Source organism: Hemiscyllium ocellatum, chromosome 18 (assembly GCF_020745735.1).
Source record: "Hemiscyllium ocellatum isolate sHemOce1 chromosome 18, sHemOce1.pat.X.cur, whole genome shotgun sequence".
Classification (NCBI taxonomy): Eukaryota; Metazoa; Chordata; class Chondrichthyes; order Orectolobiformes; family Hemiscylliidae; genus Hemiscyllium; species Hemiscyllium ocellatum.
Window position 1 is genome coordinate 24479505 of NC_083418.1, and position 18404 is coordinate 24497908.

Consider the following 18404-nt stretch of genomic DNA (forward strand, 5'->3'; position numbering starts at 1 on the left):
TGTGTTGTATTGCTGATGCTGATGTGCAGCACGATTGGTACGTGGACATTACCTAGACATTGGGTTCCCAATTCCAAGGTGAAATCCAGGTTGTGGTCTCTGATGAATGATTAAAGCTGTTCCTCTGTAGCTGATGCTTTCAGACCCAGTGTGTATTCCGAGATTCTTTAGTCCTACACAAGGTTGAGCTGTATTCCCTGCATCTTTGCTCCTGCTGTTAGTTGAACCATGCCTTGAAAATGCACTGACTTAACTTGTGAAGGTTGCAACTTGACCAAAGATATGCATGCAGATACGGTTGATTCTGCTGTAATGCATGTTTCTTCAACGCGAATTGGCTATAATGAGGTTGAATAATTTAGACGATATTTGTGAAATGCAAATTTTCTTTACCTGTATTGGCTACAATGTGATTCTGATCCCATTGGGTTAACTGGTGCTACGACTCTGTTATAATGCAGGATTGCACAGGAACTGAACTATCGCGTTATATCAGAACAGACTGTATGTACACATTATTAAGCACCCAAGTGAAACTGATTGACACATGAGGGAAAATGGCACATCTCCCGTGCTGTGGATTCACTGGGTGACTGACAGGGCAGAGTTAATGTTAATTTAAGATTGTAGGGCTCTTCCCAATTCATAAAATATTAAATTCAAGTGCCCATTCTCTTCCCATCTTTTTTGTTCCCTTCACACTATGTGATTCTTTAAATTACTGACATGAACTTTTCATTAGATTTTTGTACGATATCAAGAATTAGAGGAGGTTTTATTTATAATCTGATCCCTACGATCATAATTGGAGGGGAGAGGTTCAGGGAAGAATTTACATAATGTCTTGATATGCACAAAGACAGAAGAGTAAGAATAAGTGTGCAATTTAAAATCAGATTGAACCATGTCCACTGCGCAATAAACAGGCAGAGAAGATGAAACAGTAAGAAATGTAGATGCTAGAATTCAGAAACAAAAGCAGAAATTGCTGGAAAAACTCAGCAGGTTTGATGGCATTTCTGGAGAGGAAGCAGAATTAATATTCAGGCAGAAAAGATGCCTTTGGTTTCAAATGTAGTTAGTTAATGCTTTAGTTTGGGTGTGATTGTATTCTTTAGGTTATTCTGACAACACTCTAAGTCATTTCCAGTGGTTTTGTCAACCTAGTGCATTTAATAATCCTTAGTTTAAGTAATTTGAATAGACGAATTCCATTGGTCAGATTCAACCATAGGGAGGAATAAAACATGCCACTCTATAGTTATTAGAAACAGCCATAACTCAATAGCTAGGTTACATTGCAATTATTCATCTTACAATTACGAAAAATGAATTTATTTCCAAATTATTTGATCTTGAAATAAGTGTTACATGAGGAAAGCAGTGATTATTGTGCGTTTCTGGTCACTTTAAGGTTATTAAGCAACCATATACTCTGGAACTCTAGTCACATGAGATCAGGCCAGTCGAAAGTGTGAAGGTTCAGTTTTCTGATGAGATTTGGGGTGTAGTTGGATTCTTACAATAATCCAACTGCTTTCATGGCTACCTCTCACTGCTAGCCCATAATCTGCCCAGCAGAATTTGACTTTGTGACCTCCAGTCTGTTAATCCCTTACCATAGCCGTGCCCTTTCTGTTTTCCAACATTTAAAGGGCACTAAGGAAAGGATTAAAAAAGAGCCAGGATTCCTCCAGTGTTTAAAAGCCTCAAATTTGAGAAGATGCTTTAAGGAACTGCACTGGTTCTCACAGGTGAGGGAAAAATAAGTTGATATAGCAACATCCATTAAATAAAACAATACAGAAGTTCAACATAAATTTTGACTGTGGCACCAGAATATTTGACTATACAATTTAAAAAGGCAACATCCATATTCAAAGTATGTCATCAAAGGTGCTTTATGTATCGAATGGATTCCCACTGTAAGTGTCACCCTAAAACTAATTTAGGTAAGCTGTTTATTTCTGAGTTCAAAGTTTCAAGATCTTTCTTATGCTGATGCACTTCAGATGAGTACTTACGCTCTACAAAGTAACCAAACAAGTCCATCAAATGAAGTGGAAGTCACCTCTCTCTCAAGAATCATTACATTTTCTTGGTTACAGTATAATAAACCCTGATAAAAGAAACAATGTATACCAACTTCTCTTCACATTTATGTAGCCTCAGCATTCTGACCTGTCACTCCTTTGTTGCCTGGGACATTTTTCATGGCCTTCGATATGGCTATTATCACAATAATTTTCCTACATCTTTCCAAAGCTTTACTAGGAAATATTTTCTCCCCTGGAGAAGTGGGGAATTGGTGGAAAATAATGTGGGGCACGCAGTTAGGGTTACCAACCCTGGTTCATCATATAATATTCTCCTTCCAGCAATCACATTTCTGCTAAAAAATTGCTAAAGCTCCTACCTTTACTTCGCCATTGTCCCCCTCCAGTTGCAAGGCGAAGAGATATCTAGTGACAGACAAATAGATGCTTCATCATCCAAGTAAACAGTTTTGGACAGCAATATTCCTGTGAAGCTGTGTAATTGCAAGGTGCTGCTTACATCTCATTCCTCGCTAATGAAGCATACCTACATCTTAAAAGAGAATGTTGCTCAACCATCTGCCATTTATCACATTCGAAAATGCCTGCAATCCTTTCGCTTAATACTGCTATTAGTTTCCTCATGTGTTGGTTGCAGCAATGTTCAATAGAATGTTTACGAAACTGAAGGAGGCTACTTAACTCACTGCATCTCACCTATACCTCACCCTCACTACAGGCCTGAAAATTGCTTTCTCTTCAAGTGCTTATCCAAGTCCCTTTTGATAGCCACAGTTGAATTTGCATCCGCGACACTCTCAGGCATTACAACCCGGCTCCTGATCACTCACTGTTTAAAACTTGGCTCCCTCTTGTTACATCACAAAATCATTACAGCATAGAAGCAGGCCATTCAACCTATTGAGTCCACACCGACCCATCTCACTCCCCTTTCCCTGTAACTCGGCCCAAAGATTAACTCACCGTGCCTATACATCTCTGGACACTGTGGGCAATTTAGCAGAGCCAATCCACCTATCCTGCACACCTTTGGACTGTGCAGGGAAACCGGAACACCTACAGGAAACCCACTGAGACACAAAGCGAATGTACAAACCACACAGCCAGTCGCCCCAGGCTGAGATTGAACCTGGGACCCTAGCACTGTGAGGCAGCAGTGCTAACCACTGAGCTGCTGTGCCTCCCATTAGTTTGCTTGTTAGTCATCTTAAATTAATGTCTTTCCAAAGGGTCCACTCCATCTAGACCCTTTATAGTCTTGATTACCTTTATCAAACATACTTTTTAACCTTAATTTTTAAGGAAACAACTTTGGTTTCACTAATGCAGACACATAACTGAAATTCCTAAGCCCCAGAAACATTTATGGGAAACTGATGGACTAGACGTGTTGCAGGGCTAGTAATCCAGCAGACTCAGGATGTGGGATCCCAGGTTCAAAGCCTGCTATGGCAGATGGTGGGAAAAAATTGAATTAAGAGTCTAAAAATAACCATGAAATAGTTGGAAAAACCCCTCGAATGCACTTTTGGTAAGGAATTTGCTGTCCTTACCTGGTCAGGCCTACATTGCAACTCCGGACCCAAAGCAATGTAGTTGACTCTTAATCTGCCCTCTGAGCAATTAGGGATGGGCAAATAAAACAAAATTGTAAATATATTTTAAAATCTCTCTCAAGCCTTCCTATCCTATCCAAAGTGTAGTGCCCAGAATTGGACTCAATTCCTTGCTGAAGCCAAATTAACATTTTATGATGGTTAATAATAAGCTTTCCTACATTTTGTAATTCATACATCTCATTTAGAAATGTAAAGATGCAGTGCATACATGACTAACCGCTTACCTCAAACTGTCCTGCCACTTTCAATGATTTATGCATGCATAACCGCAGACCTTTCAGTTCCCACCCCCTCTTTAGACTGGTTTTAGACTTACATTATTGCTGCTCATTCCTTCTTCCAAATTGATCCCATTATAATATCCCCTATTAAATCTCAATCTTGTATCTACTCATTCTACCTGCCTGGCCAACTGTTCTTGACATCTATCATTATTTTTGCCTCAGTTCCCAGCAATTCCAAGCTGTGTTACCTTCAAATGTGAAATTCTTCCTGTACTTCAGTTTAGGTCATAAAAACATAACAAGAAAATAATGGTCTTTATACCAACTCCAGAGATCTCCACTGCACACCTTCCTCTGATACAAAAACCAAGGATCCACCACACCCCTTTATTTGCACCCACTCATCTAACTTCACATCCATGTTGCTCATGACCTTAATATTGCAAGCACTTCAACTCTGCTGCTGTGTTTATGAAATGATCTTTATCAAATGCCTTTTGAAAGTCCATGTACATCACAGAAATTGCATTACTCTAATCAACCATTGCTGTCACCTGAACAAAAAGCTCAAGTAAAGTGCTTGAGTTAATTATTATTCTCTCTCCCAGGCCTCAAAGGAAATGGATTAGCCTTACTATAAAGTCAACTCCAATAATATAAGGATGAGGTTCAGAAATGCTGTATTTAAATATAGTGGAATGGGATATTCAATTAAAGACTGGAGTTTTGTAAACCCTATAATTCATCTATAAAGTTTTCAAGTGACTATTTTTGGTATCAAGCCCAACTAACCATCTACTTTGACAGTGGAATCAAATTTTGTTCAAAAAACTCAAATAGCAAGAACTGTTCAAACATAGCATTAAAGCTGAACAATCTAAAACTCAACCTAACAGAAGAATGGCTATGTTATGCTGTTACCAAACTTAACCCAATATTTTTTCAGGGCATGGTTAAAAACATAGCCATTCACTAACTATAATAACACCCTGAACTGTAAGTACATTTAATGATTTAAATTCAAGAAATCAAACTATGTAGAGCTTTTCATTGTCTCCATTGTGCATTGAACCAGAAAACAAGCATCAGATTTTTTTAAAGAAACCAAACTAGACATTACAGAAAACCTTAGAAAGGGTACCGGCAGAATTAAAGTTTGACTGCAAACTGCTGTATCAACATCACACATCAATTGGTTTTATTGCTATGTAAGCTTAGTTAAAACGCATATGCGTTCTTAGCACCCACTTGTCAACTGGAATTGAACACAATGTCATGGAGATGATGTCATCAGCTTTCATTATCAATAAATTGCATGCAACTGTTCAAAATTAAACATCTTTTAAGCGAACCCTTTGAAGACTCTTTGAAGCCAAAATAGATGAACATGCTTCTTTCCCCCTCTCGAGCAAGGGGTGCAGATTTCCTGATGAGGAATGTCAACTTACTGAGTGAAGAATTCTTTTGTTCACTGGTAAGTTGACTGATTGCATGCCAAGTACATTTGTCTCCAATGAAAAGCTTTAAATACCATTAAAATAAAAAGTTTAACACTTTTGCTTCACCCTTCGGAATTTTCATCTTGTACAAGAGCATGCATTTTACATATACCTAAGATGTGTGTGTCTGATGTGTGCATGCATGTGCCTCTCATTGCAGAACTGTCATGCAAATATTGTCAAAACCAACTTCATTCTTTTAGGAACAGAGAATACTCAACATGCTACTTTAACATCCCACCACATTAGTCTCCAAACATGGAAAATATCACGAAACATAATTACCAGTTAAAAGTCACATTCAAACTGCTTCTACATCATAGTTTATTTTTATTTTGAATGCGTCAGTTTGAAGTTATAAATACTGACTTAATCCCTTTGGGAAATGTTACTTTTCTCTAATCTTTTTCTTCTCATGTTTTGGGTTTTCTTTTAAAGTAGGGATGTGTCCCTGTTTTTTCCCATTGATTCGTTTTACTGGGCGGGTGCAGGATGGATTTAGATACGCATCAAAGACATTTAAATTGGGTGGGACAGCACTGTTACTGAGCAAGTTTCCTTTCCCACGGGGGGCAGTGCCCTGCTGCCATCCACTTCCCTGCCTCCAAACAGAGCACAGAAATGTAGTGGCAAAGTTACTGGACTTTATAAAGATTGAACCTCATAAAAGATGCAGTCCCCTGTAGTTAAGTGTTCATGGTTTCACATCAGCAGCTGCTATGTACAAAACACTAAGAACTGAGCAGGTAAGGAGCATGGACTGAAGATAACAAAGAGATAGATCAAGGGTGGGGAATCCAATGGTAGGGGAGTAATTTGCAAAGGGAAGCCAAAAGACGCAGGAACTTTGCATCCAGAGTAGCCACGGTAATGGTAATTCCAGATAATTGTGCTCCAACTTGCAACTCAAAGTGGCAACCCACAGATTTCCTTCATAAATGACAATGATAATTGAATCTATTGAACAATTAGTCAGTTATGCTGCTCCTGTCTACACATTCACTGTGAGACCATAACCAGAGTCTCCCTGCACTATGTGGTGAGGCTTGCTCCATGTTTATGTCATTTTTAACAGACTCAATTTCTTCCACTAACTCCTTTGGTTCCATGGTAAATGTGAACAGACAACCTCAGTCAGAGCCGATCATAATTCTATTGAGCTCACCTAAAGAGCTGATCTTTCCTTGAACTATACGGAGTAAAACCCAGATGAACCAACATGAATCAAGCTGAGAGACTTCACCCAGGATAGTGGGCTGAGTGTCTGGACCATTTCTCAGAGGGCACAATCTTTGACGCTCAGCTCAGCATCAACATTTCCAAGCCTCTCTCTGAACTTAGACTTGATGAAGGAAAGCTTTCACAGAATTCTAGAAATCACGGCAAAGGGGACAGCCAGTTGGCTGAAACGATGATATTTTCTCCCATGACTGCACCATGAGGACATGATGGGAGAGTAAAGTAGGATCTAATGAAAGACAAAGCTAAGGCTAAGTTCTCCAGACATAGTCTTGCAGTAATAAACAGCCTACCCTACAACCTGTACATTATTGCAGAGTTGGAATAAACTACATCTCATTTACAAGACTCTTCTCATTTGAGTGGAAAGTGGTTATCCTCATACAAACCAGATCGCCTAATCCCCTAAAGGATCTACATAGTTAGAAAATACAGATCACAGCATGCAATTTTGAATCTGAGGAGGTTGTTCTGAAGCTACCAATAGTTCTAGCTTACCAGGAATCTCTCCTCTTCGCATCTGCCATAGGTGTATTGGAAAACTTTATAGATTAATAATAAAGTTGCTTTATCCCCGTAATGACATACTTTCCATGGTTATCATGTCCAGAAGTGGTATTTGCACCCAGAGCCTCTGACTTAAAGCTAGAGATGCTTTCCAATGTGCATAAAGACCTCTTCATTGTCTTAATTTTCTCCAGCCTTCACTTTTACTTCTTCCCACATGAATCCTTTCTGTTTGTTCCCAGGTTTTCACCAACAGAATCTGTTTTCCCACTGTAAGGCCTCCAGACTTCACTTACCACTTTACTGGTTTCTCCTTTCTTAACACAATTCACACTTACCCCCTTGTTGCTCCTGTTCTTGGCTCCGTTTTATGTCAGGTGGCCCCCATCTTCTCTGGTTCTGGGACTCAGTCTTTCGGGCAGTTGTCATTGTTGTTCCATAGTAGAAGGCATGTCTTCACAGAAGGTTGAACTGGGAGATATCAGCTGTCTCCCACCCAAAAATGGAATTATAATTCACAAAGTAAAAAAGGTTCCAATAACGCTTACATGAATATTTTGCTCTTCTCAGTTTGAGGCCACAACGGTGGCACATCCTCTGATGTTCAATGAAATGACCATCAAAAAGCTAAAATGCTACATTGGCTTGTGGTACTCAAAATAACAGAATTTTGTATTCAATGCATCACTCAAGGTCTCTTGTGACCTTATTCTGTTGTCTTAAAACAGTTAATTAAGTACTTTGTTTGAATGCCCTAACCTTCTTTCCAATTCACTAGATAAGGTTACAGGTTACAGGAGACTCTTTATCCCTTGTTTGAAGTCTGTGCTGGTGCATTAGCAAAATAATCCAATTTGTATATGATACAGCTAAACAAAGTTCCATGTTACTTGGAACATTCTGTTACATTTTAATACAAAGGCAGAATGTTTGGGAACTCAATACATGAGCAAATCTCTTGTTCCTGGAATTGATTAATTTCTTTCTGAATTTGAAATTCAGGGAGAAAGTTCAGCCACATCCTAATTTTTCCCCTTGAGAAAGCACTCACTGTGGACTAGCTGATTCAATGAAAACAAATCTGTCAGACTAAAGGCCCAAATTACCTGGAGAAAAGGCCACGACAAAGACAGAGAACCAGAGCTGCCAACAAGGAACAGCTCAGTAATAGTTTCCTACTTGTTTGAAAATTCTTGATCTGAATGAAACACTCGTTCTCAAGATTACAATGAGTAGAAAGCTATAACAGTTGGTTATAATCCACATATAGTCGTGTTGTTACTAAGAACTAGAATGAAGGAGAAGCGATGGTATCTCACCAGTCACAACGTTTTCAATTGAACTTCTCCAAGCCACTACAATATCTGATTGAGACCCAAGCAATCCATAAGGGATTGTTTTAATGTGCAAACATTACATTGCTTTCAAACAAACAATAAAAGTTCAAGTTCTTCTATAATACACTCATAGGCACAAACTTATGTTCCAGCCCACCACTGACTGAGCTTTCCATCTGCACTGACAGCTTCAACTTCGTGGTTAATTGAGCAGCTCACACCCAGTGTGATACTTGGGGATTTAAATCCACAGAAACCACAAACAGCTCAACAAGAATTGCAAAGGTTATTAATAATTAACAAACAAAAAAAAAATAAAGCAACAAGATAGCATTACGTCTGATCAAGCTTGATAACACTCTGAAGGGGAGTAATTTTAATCTGGCTATGGGGCCGAGAATTTGACCGGGTCACATCAGATGCCTGTTTTACATTCTGCTCGGTATTACTTTTCATCAAAGTCAATGAAATGTAAAATCAGCTGCAATATGAAAGGGGCATCTGATCCAATCTAGTCAACTCCCTGCTGGGTGGGTTAAGGTTAAAATGACTCCCTATGTGTCTGAACTGACGAGTAAGAACTTTGATATGTGAAGGGGTAGATTTTCCTGGTCCTGTGCCCACATGCACTGATTTGCCTAACAGTAGCCAGTAAAAGGAAATTGGGTAGGGAGAGGCACACTGCCATGAGCAAATGCACTGGACTTTCAAACCAAGGAGGAAAGAAACTTGGAAAATCTCCCTTAAGGGCTTGTGCACCTCCCCATCCAATTTTCTTTCAGTAATTATATTTCGGCAAGTCATATGTGGGAGGGCGTATGGTAGGGCCAGGATCAGGAAGAATCCACCTTGAGCTTTATTATGAAATGTTCCCATTATGTTCTTGCTGATCCAATAATGTACATCCATCCCTTGCATTTCAGAATATTTTACTTGCAAGTGTTTCTCTTTGGTTACCGTTGTTTCACAAGGTCCAATTTGATTCCAAGCCAGCGTTTTTTGTGATGGTTAAAAGGTTGTTGGGGAAATTGAATCCACCCATAATTTGCAAAAATAAAGTTATTAACAATCTCAACAATGCATTTAATAGTAAACTGTCTGGAACACCCTACCTGAAAGTTTCAGGGGCTTTTATGATGTAAAACAGACCCATTGCCTTGGATGCACCATTCAAAACATTCTGGGTCTATGTCTGCAATTTGGAACAGACTCCACACCAGTTATTAAAGCAGGTCCCGAAAGCATTCCCAAAACTCACAGCAGAATCCATTCAATGCAACCAAGCACTGCCACTTACTGAGAAACGTGTGTGACGGGAGCCAGGACTGGCTCTCCCTCGATAAGGTCAAGATCATCTGCATAGCTGTTTGCTCTCGACAAGGCTCCACTGTTCACATCAAGCATTCCCAGGGATTTCTTCACTGTGAGAAATAAATGTTGAGAAAACAAGCATCAGTCTGATAAAGCACTTCAGAATACAACAACAGTTGCTATTTGCACCCAACAACACTTCCCTTCTCCTCACCTAATTGGTTCACATTGATGTACATTTTTGTGGCAAAATCCTGCAGATATACCCCTTTTGTTTGCACTGAGCAAGTTAGCAGCTGTGTGACTGGGGACATTTCGGGGTACAGAACACACGAAAGGCTTGCAACATTTGGCTGATCCAAAATCAGTTGCATGCAATGTAGACATTGGGGCAGAACAAATTGTGAGGTTTCCAACAGGTTACAAAGGATGGTTCATGGGTCACTAAGGAGCATTCTGGGTCACAGTAAGTTGGAAATGGAAAGGCAAGACAAAACCTCGATGGTAGGCAGAGCTGCTATTAACAGTGTTGCTGAAACTATCCTGGCTTTGCATAGTGAAGACTCTAGGAAGCCCTACAGCCATTGAACAGTTCTGGATAATGAATGCTCAAGGAAGTTACACAATATGCCCTATGGGTTATTCAATCACAATGAATAATCACATGTTAATTCTGAGTGCTAGGAATAACTTTTAAACATATTGTGGATTGTATGCCTGTTCTGACATGCATAGTAAAGTCCTCATGTTTATTCAAAATTGTGGAAACGTGTGGCTTTATTCTTCTGGTAAGTCCATTGGACCTCACCTTTTGTCTAGTTAAAAAAAATAAAAGTTATTGGTCCTGAACCAGATCATATAAAGTTGGTGGTTTGGTCAGAGTTTGTAACATGTGCTGGCAACCCTCTAGCATCTTCATCGTAATTTGACATTCACAAATGAGCTTTGACAGTGAGAGAGAGAGCAGCTTATTTGGTGACAAATCCAATCCTGTTCTCCAAACATACACATATAACCTTACAACTACCAGTCTCACCTCCCCAAACTAACCCTTAATCATTGTTAATTAAACATATCCTCTCAGTAGTAGCCATAGAAGGAACTGAGCATAGGAACTGTAGCCAGGCTCAGTTAACTAAGGAGGTGCTGCTTTTGCCCATTAGAGCATCAAGCTACCTACTGCAAACATCGACACAGCTGGGAGTGACAATCACCAGCAAATTACCACATCCACTTCTATTCCTTTCTATCCCAGATAGTCCTCCACAATTAGAAATTGATAGAATGCCTAGAGTGTGGAAACAGGCCCTTCAGCCCAACAAGTCCACACTGACCCTCCGAAGAGTACCCCACCCAGACTCATTCCCCTACCTTATTACCCCTAACTAATGCACCTAACCTACACATCCCTGAACACTATGGGGGCAATTTAGTATGGCCAATCCACCCTTACCCGCACATCTTTGGACTGTGGGAAGAAACTGGAGCATCCGGAGGAAACCCACACAGACACAGGGAGAATGTGTAAACTCCACACAGATAGTCGCCCGAGGCTGGAATCGAACCTGGGTCTCTGGTGCAATGAGGCAGCAGTGCTAACCACTGAGCCACTGTGTTGCCCCAGGACATGTAATGTTGACAAATGCAGCAACTAGCTAAAATCAAAGTTCTTCCTTGTAACATTGGATCATCAGGGTAAGGCAAAGCACAGGCAAGTGGTCATTCAGGAAGTGAAAATCTTTGGGACAGTCAAACTGCTTTTCAGTGACTTAGTGAATGAATCTGGTTGATGTAAGGGGATAGGGTGGCTGAGATGTGAACATGCTGGCAGCTACATGAAGGGATAGGTGGGCCGGAGCGAGTTTTGGTCAGGCCAGGAGACGGAGTTTAGTTGAACTGGAGTGGGGGGAGGGGTTGTTCTGACAGAGGGCGTCTGGTCAGGTGGGATTATGGGGTTACCTGTGAAGTGAGAAGGATTGGTCGAAAGGTCAAATGAGGGAGTCGAGACTGTGTGGGAGAATTGGTGGCATTTACCCAGGAGTTCGATATAGCTTTAATCTGGTAGATATCTCCTGTGTTACTATTCTGTAAGTCAGAACTCTCTGAGGTCTCTGACTCTATCCCAGAGTCAAAGACTTCTACAGAGTGCACTGAGGCGCAGGCGAATTGCCCGTCAGAATTTTAAAAGTCAATTCCAACAAAGTCAGAGTTTCAGCACACCTACGGGGTCCCCAAGCACATTTTGCATCATATATCCAGTCTCCCAATTATCCAGAACCGGAAAAGTTGGGGGCTTGGTTTCTACACATTGCTTGCTTGCATATAGTAGACACAGACTGATAATTGGATATTGTGCACACATTTTTAAGATACATTCCCAGAAATGAAGGTGTTGAAGTTCCTGAAGTTGGTGACCCCGACCATCAGCTAATTCCAACAATAAAGCAGCACTCACCTTTGATGAACCTTTGTGGCTAGTGTGGGCGAGGAGATAAATCTGAAATGTCACCATTAGCTAAAGGAAACATAACGGCCCCAACACACAACACTGAAAAGGGAAACCTAATGTATCCACAGGGCAGTTTATTTAATACTTCACCGTCCACCCAAGCACAACCACCCCATCCCAAAGTGTTCCCCATCAGACTGGAACATAGTGGATGTCCTTGACTGATTGAAATGAGGTTTGATGGAGTGCATACAAAATGAAATATGCATTTTTCATTTTACAAAGCAAAGCAAAGCTTCTCCAAAGAGTTATACAGACTTGGTAAACAAACAGTTCAAACCCTTGTCTTTGCTCCGTTAACAAATATTAGGGGAAATGGTAATCTTTATACCCTCAGATTAAAGGGATGAAACGCAATTAAGACTTCCACTCCCAACCTCCAGTGATCACAGCTGGAAAAGGTGAGGTAGATTGTTAGGTTCAGGATGGTGACAAATGGACCAACTATGATATATTTCCACTGCCCATTTTGTCATTGCGGGAAAAGAAAGTTAACCCCAAATGAGTGTGAAAATCAGGTTGAGACAAGAACAGAAGTGCTTGTTATGTTCCTACTCACAGGGTCAACATTAGGCTGAAAACTAAAAGAGAGTTGATTAGGGGATGGGCAGAGAGGAGTACTCTTGGCATTAACAGAGGATGGTAGGTGTGAAGGAGCATTACTCAGTTTGAGTCAATGTCTGTGGAGAGAAAACTGCTTCACAAAATGATTTAGTGGCTTTGTTATACAGCTGGCAGGCTCGAGCCAGGCACACAATAGAGGGAAATCTCGTTCAAACATATTCACACCCAAAGGAAGGCTCAATATTGCATCCCATTTCTAACTCACAGGAAACATGCGGTGAAATAAGAATGGGAAAAGACGAAAAATGTGCCATCAATTCACTAATATACAAACTCAAAATCTACCTTGATCAACGTTAGAACAGTACATTTACATCCCTTGTTCTGCAGTTTGGTAACCCTCTACTCTGCCATTCAAACTCATACCTAAAGAAAACATGCTGCCACAATTTTTTGATTGAAGTTGATTGCGGAAGAGGAGAATATATTTCCACAATTATATAACACTGCTGTCCTACCCAGACCGTAGAACTTATTCAAATGCTCTGCACTTAGGATTTGCTATTCAGACACAGAACATGCACGTCACATTGTTCTTCCCACCTTCTGAAGAAACTTCAAAAAAATACCAAGCTACAGTGTTCCGGCGACAGACTGTTTCTTATTTGATTTAATATACTGACCATATTTACAGAAACAAAAATCACAGAAATTCAGAACTATTTATGCCAACTTCACAGACAGAGCACTCACCTGACCGGACCTTCCCATTAATTTTAATCACATACAGAGTACTCCTTATGACCTCAATATGAGCCAACTACTTCCACCTTCATAAATTCCTTTCAACAAGGTCAGGGTCAGTCTCATTGTGCAGGCTTACCAATTCCAGCAGCAACTTTATTCATGGCGCAACTTTGTTCAATTTTCAAAGCCACAGGATTCTGATCATCTCTGTCTTATTTCAGAGATTACATAGAACATAGAACATTACAGCTCAGTACAGGCCCTTTGGCCCTCGATGTTGCATTGCCCTGTCATACTAATCTGAAGCCCATCCCACCTATACTATTCCATGTAAGTCCATATGCCTGTCTAATGACGATTTAAATGCACTTAAACTTGGCGAATCTACTACCGTTGCAGGCAAAGCATTCCATACCCTTTTTTACTCTCTGAGTAAAAAAGCTACCTCTGACATCTGTCTTATACTTATCTCCCCTCACTTTAAAGTTGTGTACCCTTGTGTTTGCCGTCCCCATACTTGGAAAAAGGCTCTCCCTGTCCATCCTATCTAACTCTCTGATTATCTTGTATGTCTCTATTAAGTCACCTCTCAACCTTCTTCTCTTTAACGAGAACAGCCTCAAGGCCCTCAGCCTTTCCTAGTAAGACATTCCTTCCATACCAGGCAACATCATAGTAAATCTCCTCTGCACCCTTTCCAAAGCTTTCACATCCTTCTTATAATGCCGTGACCAGAACTGTACTCCCAAGTGTGGCCGTACCAGAGCTTTGTACAGCTGCAGCATAACCTCCTGGTTCCGGAACTCAATCCCTCTAGTAATAAAGGCCAAGACACTGTATGCCTTCCTAACAACCCTGTCAATCTGGGTGGCAACTTTCAGGGATCTATGTACATGGACACCGAGATCTCTCTGCTCATCTGCACTCCCAAGAATCTTATCAATAGCCCAGTACTTTGCGTTCTGATTACTCCATCCAAAGTGTATCACCTCATACTTGCCCACATTAAATTCCAATTGCCACCTCTCAGCCCAGCTCTGCATCCTACCTATGTCTCTCTGCAACCTATTACATCCTTCATCACTATCCACAACTCCACCAACCTTAGTGTCGTCCACAAATTTACTAACCCACCCTTCTAAGCCCTCATCCAGGTCATTTATGAAAAAGATGAACAATAGTGGACCCAACACCAACCCTTACAGTACGCCGCTAGTAACTGGACATCAAGGTGAACATGTTCCATCAACTACAACCCTCTGTTTTCTTTCAGCAAGCCAATTTTTGTTCCAAATTACTATGTCTCCCACAATCCCATTCCTCCGCATTTTGTATAATAGTCTACTGTGGGGAACCTTATCGAATGCCTTGCTGAAATCCATATACACCACATCAACCGGTTTACTCTCATCTACCTGTTTGGTCACTTTGTCAAGAAACTCAATAAGATTCGTTAGGCATGACCTACCCTTCACAAAACCGTGCTGACTGTCCCTGATCAGATTATTCTTTTCTAGATGGTTATAAATCCTACCTCTTAGAACCTTTTCCAACACTTTACCAACAACTGAAGTGAGACTCACTGGTCTGTAATTACTAGGGTTGTCTCTACTACCCTTTTTGAACAAGGGAACCACATTTGCTATCCTCCAGTCCTCAGGCACTATTCCTGTAGACAATGATGATTGAAGATCAATGCCAAAGGCTCGGCAATCTCTTCCCTTGCTTCCCAGAGGATCCTCGGATAGATCCCACTCGGCCCAGGGGAATTGTCTATTTTCACACTCTGGAGTATTTCTAATACCTCTTCCTTGTGAACCTCAATCTCTTCTAGTCTAGATGCAAGTATCTCTGTATCTTCCTCACCAACATTTTCATTTTCTATCGTGAACACTGTCGAAAAATATTTATTTTGTGCTTCCCCTATCTCCTCTGACTCCACACACAACTTCCCACTATTATCCTTGATTGGCCCTAATTTAACTCTCGTCATTCTTTTATTCCTGACATACCTATGGAAAGCCTTAGGGTTAACCCTGATCCTATCCGCCAACAACTTCTCATGTCTCCTCCTGGCTCTTCTGAGCTCTCTTTTTAGGTCTTGCCTGATTTCCTTGTAACCTTCAAGCGCCTTAACTGAGTTTTCATATTTTGTCCTAACATAAACCTTCTTCTTCTTCTTGACCAGGGATTCCACTTCCTTAGTAAACCACGGCTCATGCGTTCTATATCTTCCTCCCTGCCTGATAGGTACATACTTATCTAGGACACACAGGAGCTTTTCCTTGAATAAGCTCCTCATTTTTAATGTGCTCATCCCCTGCAGTTTCTTTCCCCATTCTACACTTCCTAAATCTTTCCTAATTGCATCATGATTTCCCTTCCCCTAGCTGTAACTCTTACTCGGTGGAGTACATCTATCCCTTTCCATCACGAAAGTAAACCTGACAGAATTGTGATCACTGTCTCCAAAGTGCTCACTTACTTCCAAATCTAACACCTGGCCAGGCTCATTACCCAGTACTAAATCTAAAGAGGCTTCACCCCTTGTAGGCCTGTCTACATACTGTGTCAGGAATCCCTCCTGCACACACTGGATAAAAACTGACCCATCTATAGTACTCGTACTGTAGTGTTCCCAGGCAATATTTGGATAGTTGAAGTCCCCCATGACAACTACCCTGCCTCTCTCACTCCTATCGAGAGTCATCTTTGCTATCCTTTCCTCTACATCTCTGGGACTATTTGGAGGCCTATAGAAAACTCCCAGCATGGTGATTTCTCCTTTCCTGTTTCTAACCTCAGCCCATACTACCTCAGTTAACGAGTCCCCAAACATCCTTTCTACAACTGTAATATTGTCCCTGATCAACAATGCCACACCTTCCCCTCTTTTACCATCTTCTCTGTTCTTACTGAAACATCTGAATCCTGGAACCTGCAACAGCCATTCCTGTCCCTGCTCTATCCACGTCTCTGTAATGGCCACAACATCGAAGTCCCAGGTACCAACACATGCTGCCAGTTCACCCACTTTATTTAGGATGCTCCTCGCGTTGAAGTACACACACTTCAAACCAGGTTCTCACTTGCTAGTGTGAGACACTTGATTTTGGAACTCCCTACTCTTCTGTACCTGTCCTACAATTTTGATTCCCATCCCCCACCTTAATGGCTTTAGCGAATTTCCCACCAGGATATTGTTTAGATGAAGACCATCCTGCTTGTAGGGGTCCCACCTATCCCAGAAAGAGCTCCAATTAACCAAACTCCCGAAATCCTCCCTCCTGCATCATCCCTGCAGCCACGTGTTCAACTGCTTTCTCTCCCTATTCCTCACCTCACTAGCACGTGGCACGGGCAGCAAACCAGAGAAAACAACTCTGTTTGTCCTTGCTCTAAGCTTCCATCCTAGCTCCCTTAATTTCTGCCTCAAGTCCCCATCTCTCTTCCGGCCTATGTCATTGGTGCCAATGTCGACTTAAGGCTGCTCCCCCTCCCCCTAAGGATCCCCAAAACATGATCAGAGATTATTTCCACAATAAAATGAAAACAGTGTTGTAATGTTTATCTGGCTCACTATGCTATTCTGTTAGATAACAAAATGCAGCTACAAAGTAAGTGCTTTCAAGTGACAGTCGGAAATAATGGATACTTGCCAAATTTAATGGCAGGACCTCAATGTCATTTCGCTATCCTGTTTCCCATCTGACAACCAACCAGGTTTGCCAATCTAGCCTGTTAAAACTCAAGCACTCTGTGGTACAAAACCACAGCCAACAACCATTTGAACTGATGTCCAAGCATCTGGAAATATCTCAGGTTGCTAAGGGACACAGTGGGGAGGCGGTTTTGGTGGACCAGAGAATGAGGAAGAAAGAAAACCTGAAGAGATCAGAGTTGGCCGAGTTGGCTTATTGTAGGTGAGGATTTATTTGAGGTGCTAGGAGAGGAGAACTCCTCCAGCTGTACTGTAAAAAGATACTTACGGAGTTTAAGTGTGCAAAATCAACGGGATTGACAATAACACACTTGCATGGACTAAGAGTTGAAGAGCCGAAAGGAAACAGAAAGTAGGAATAATTGGGCCATTTTCAGAGTGAAAGGCAATGGCATGTGGGGCACGTGTTTGGATCTCTGCTATTTATAATATATATCAACCATTAGGGTGGAGGAATCAAAATTAATATTTCTACGTTTGCCAATGATACAAAATTATGTTGGCTTGTGAGTGATCAGGAGGTTGTAAGGTGTCTTCAGGACAATGTAGACAAGTTGAGTTGACAATATGGACAAGTTGAGTTGATTCATGGCAGATCCAGCATAATGTGGATTTGTGTGCAGTTGTCTCCATTGTTATGCAAAGCACAATGGTATTGGTGATGGTTTGGGAATCATTGATGTGCAAAGGGACCTGGGTATCCTTGTGGTCTACGTTCTGCATTCTTTGGGGTAGGAGGAGGGGTAGGTAAGGAGAAAGGTTCCAAAAATATACATTGATTTCTCCTCGCTCTTTCATTCCAGTGAACGCAAATGAGATTCCTGGGAAATGTCAGCATTAAGTAACCAACAGCATGAACAATGTAGATTTTAGCATAACTTTTCAACTATGTCACTGAAAAAGTTCTTGTTAACTTTTTTGTTACTTAGTCTCTTCGTCAATCTCTTAGTCAGTTGCAAAATTTCATTCTAGTATGTTACTATATATGAGAGATGCTACGATGTGAATGAGGTCGACCACTGATCCAGGCAGACACAAATAAATCAACGTTGCTTCATGAAAAAGAGTAG

The 18404-nt window shown here is 41.0% G+C and overlaps 1 protein-coding gene across 2 annotated transcripts in view; it reads right to left on the reverse strand.

Annotated features, from left to right (window-relative positions):
* LOC132824369 (potassium voltage-gated channel subfamily KQT member 1) overlaps window positions 1–18404 on the reverse strand; it is a 707684-nt gene that overhangs the window by 412361 nt on the left and 276919 nt on the right. For both annotated transcript variants that reach the window (XM_060838761.1, XM_060838762.1), the window contains exon 12: window positions 9780–9903. In XM_060838761.1, coding sequence (XP_060694744.1) covers window positions 9780–9903 — 124 coding nt within the window. The remainder of the gene's footprint in view (window positions 1–9779; window positions 9904–18404) is intronic.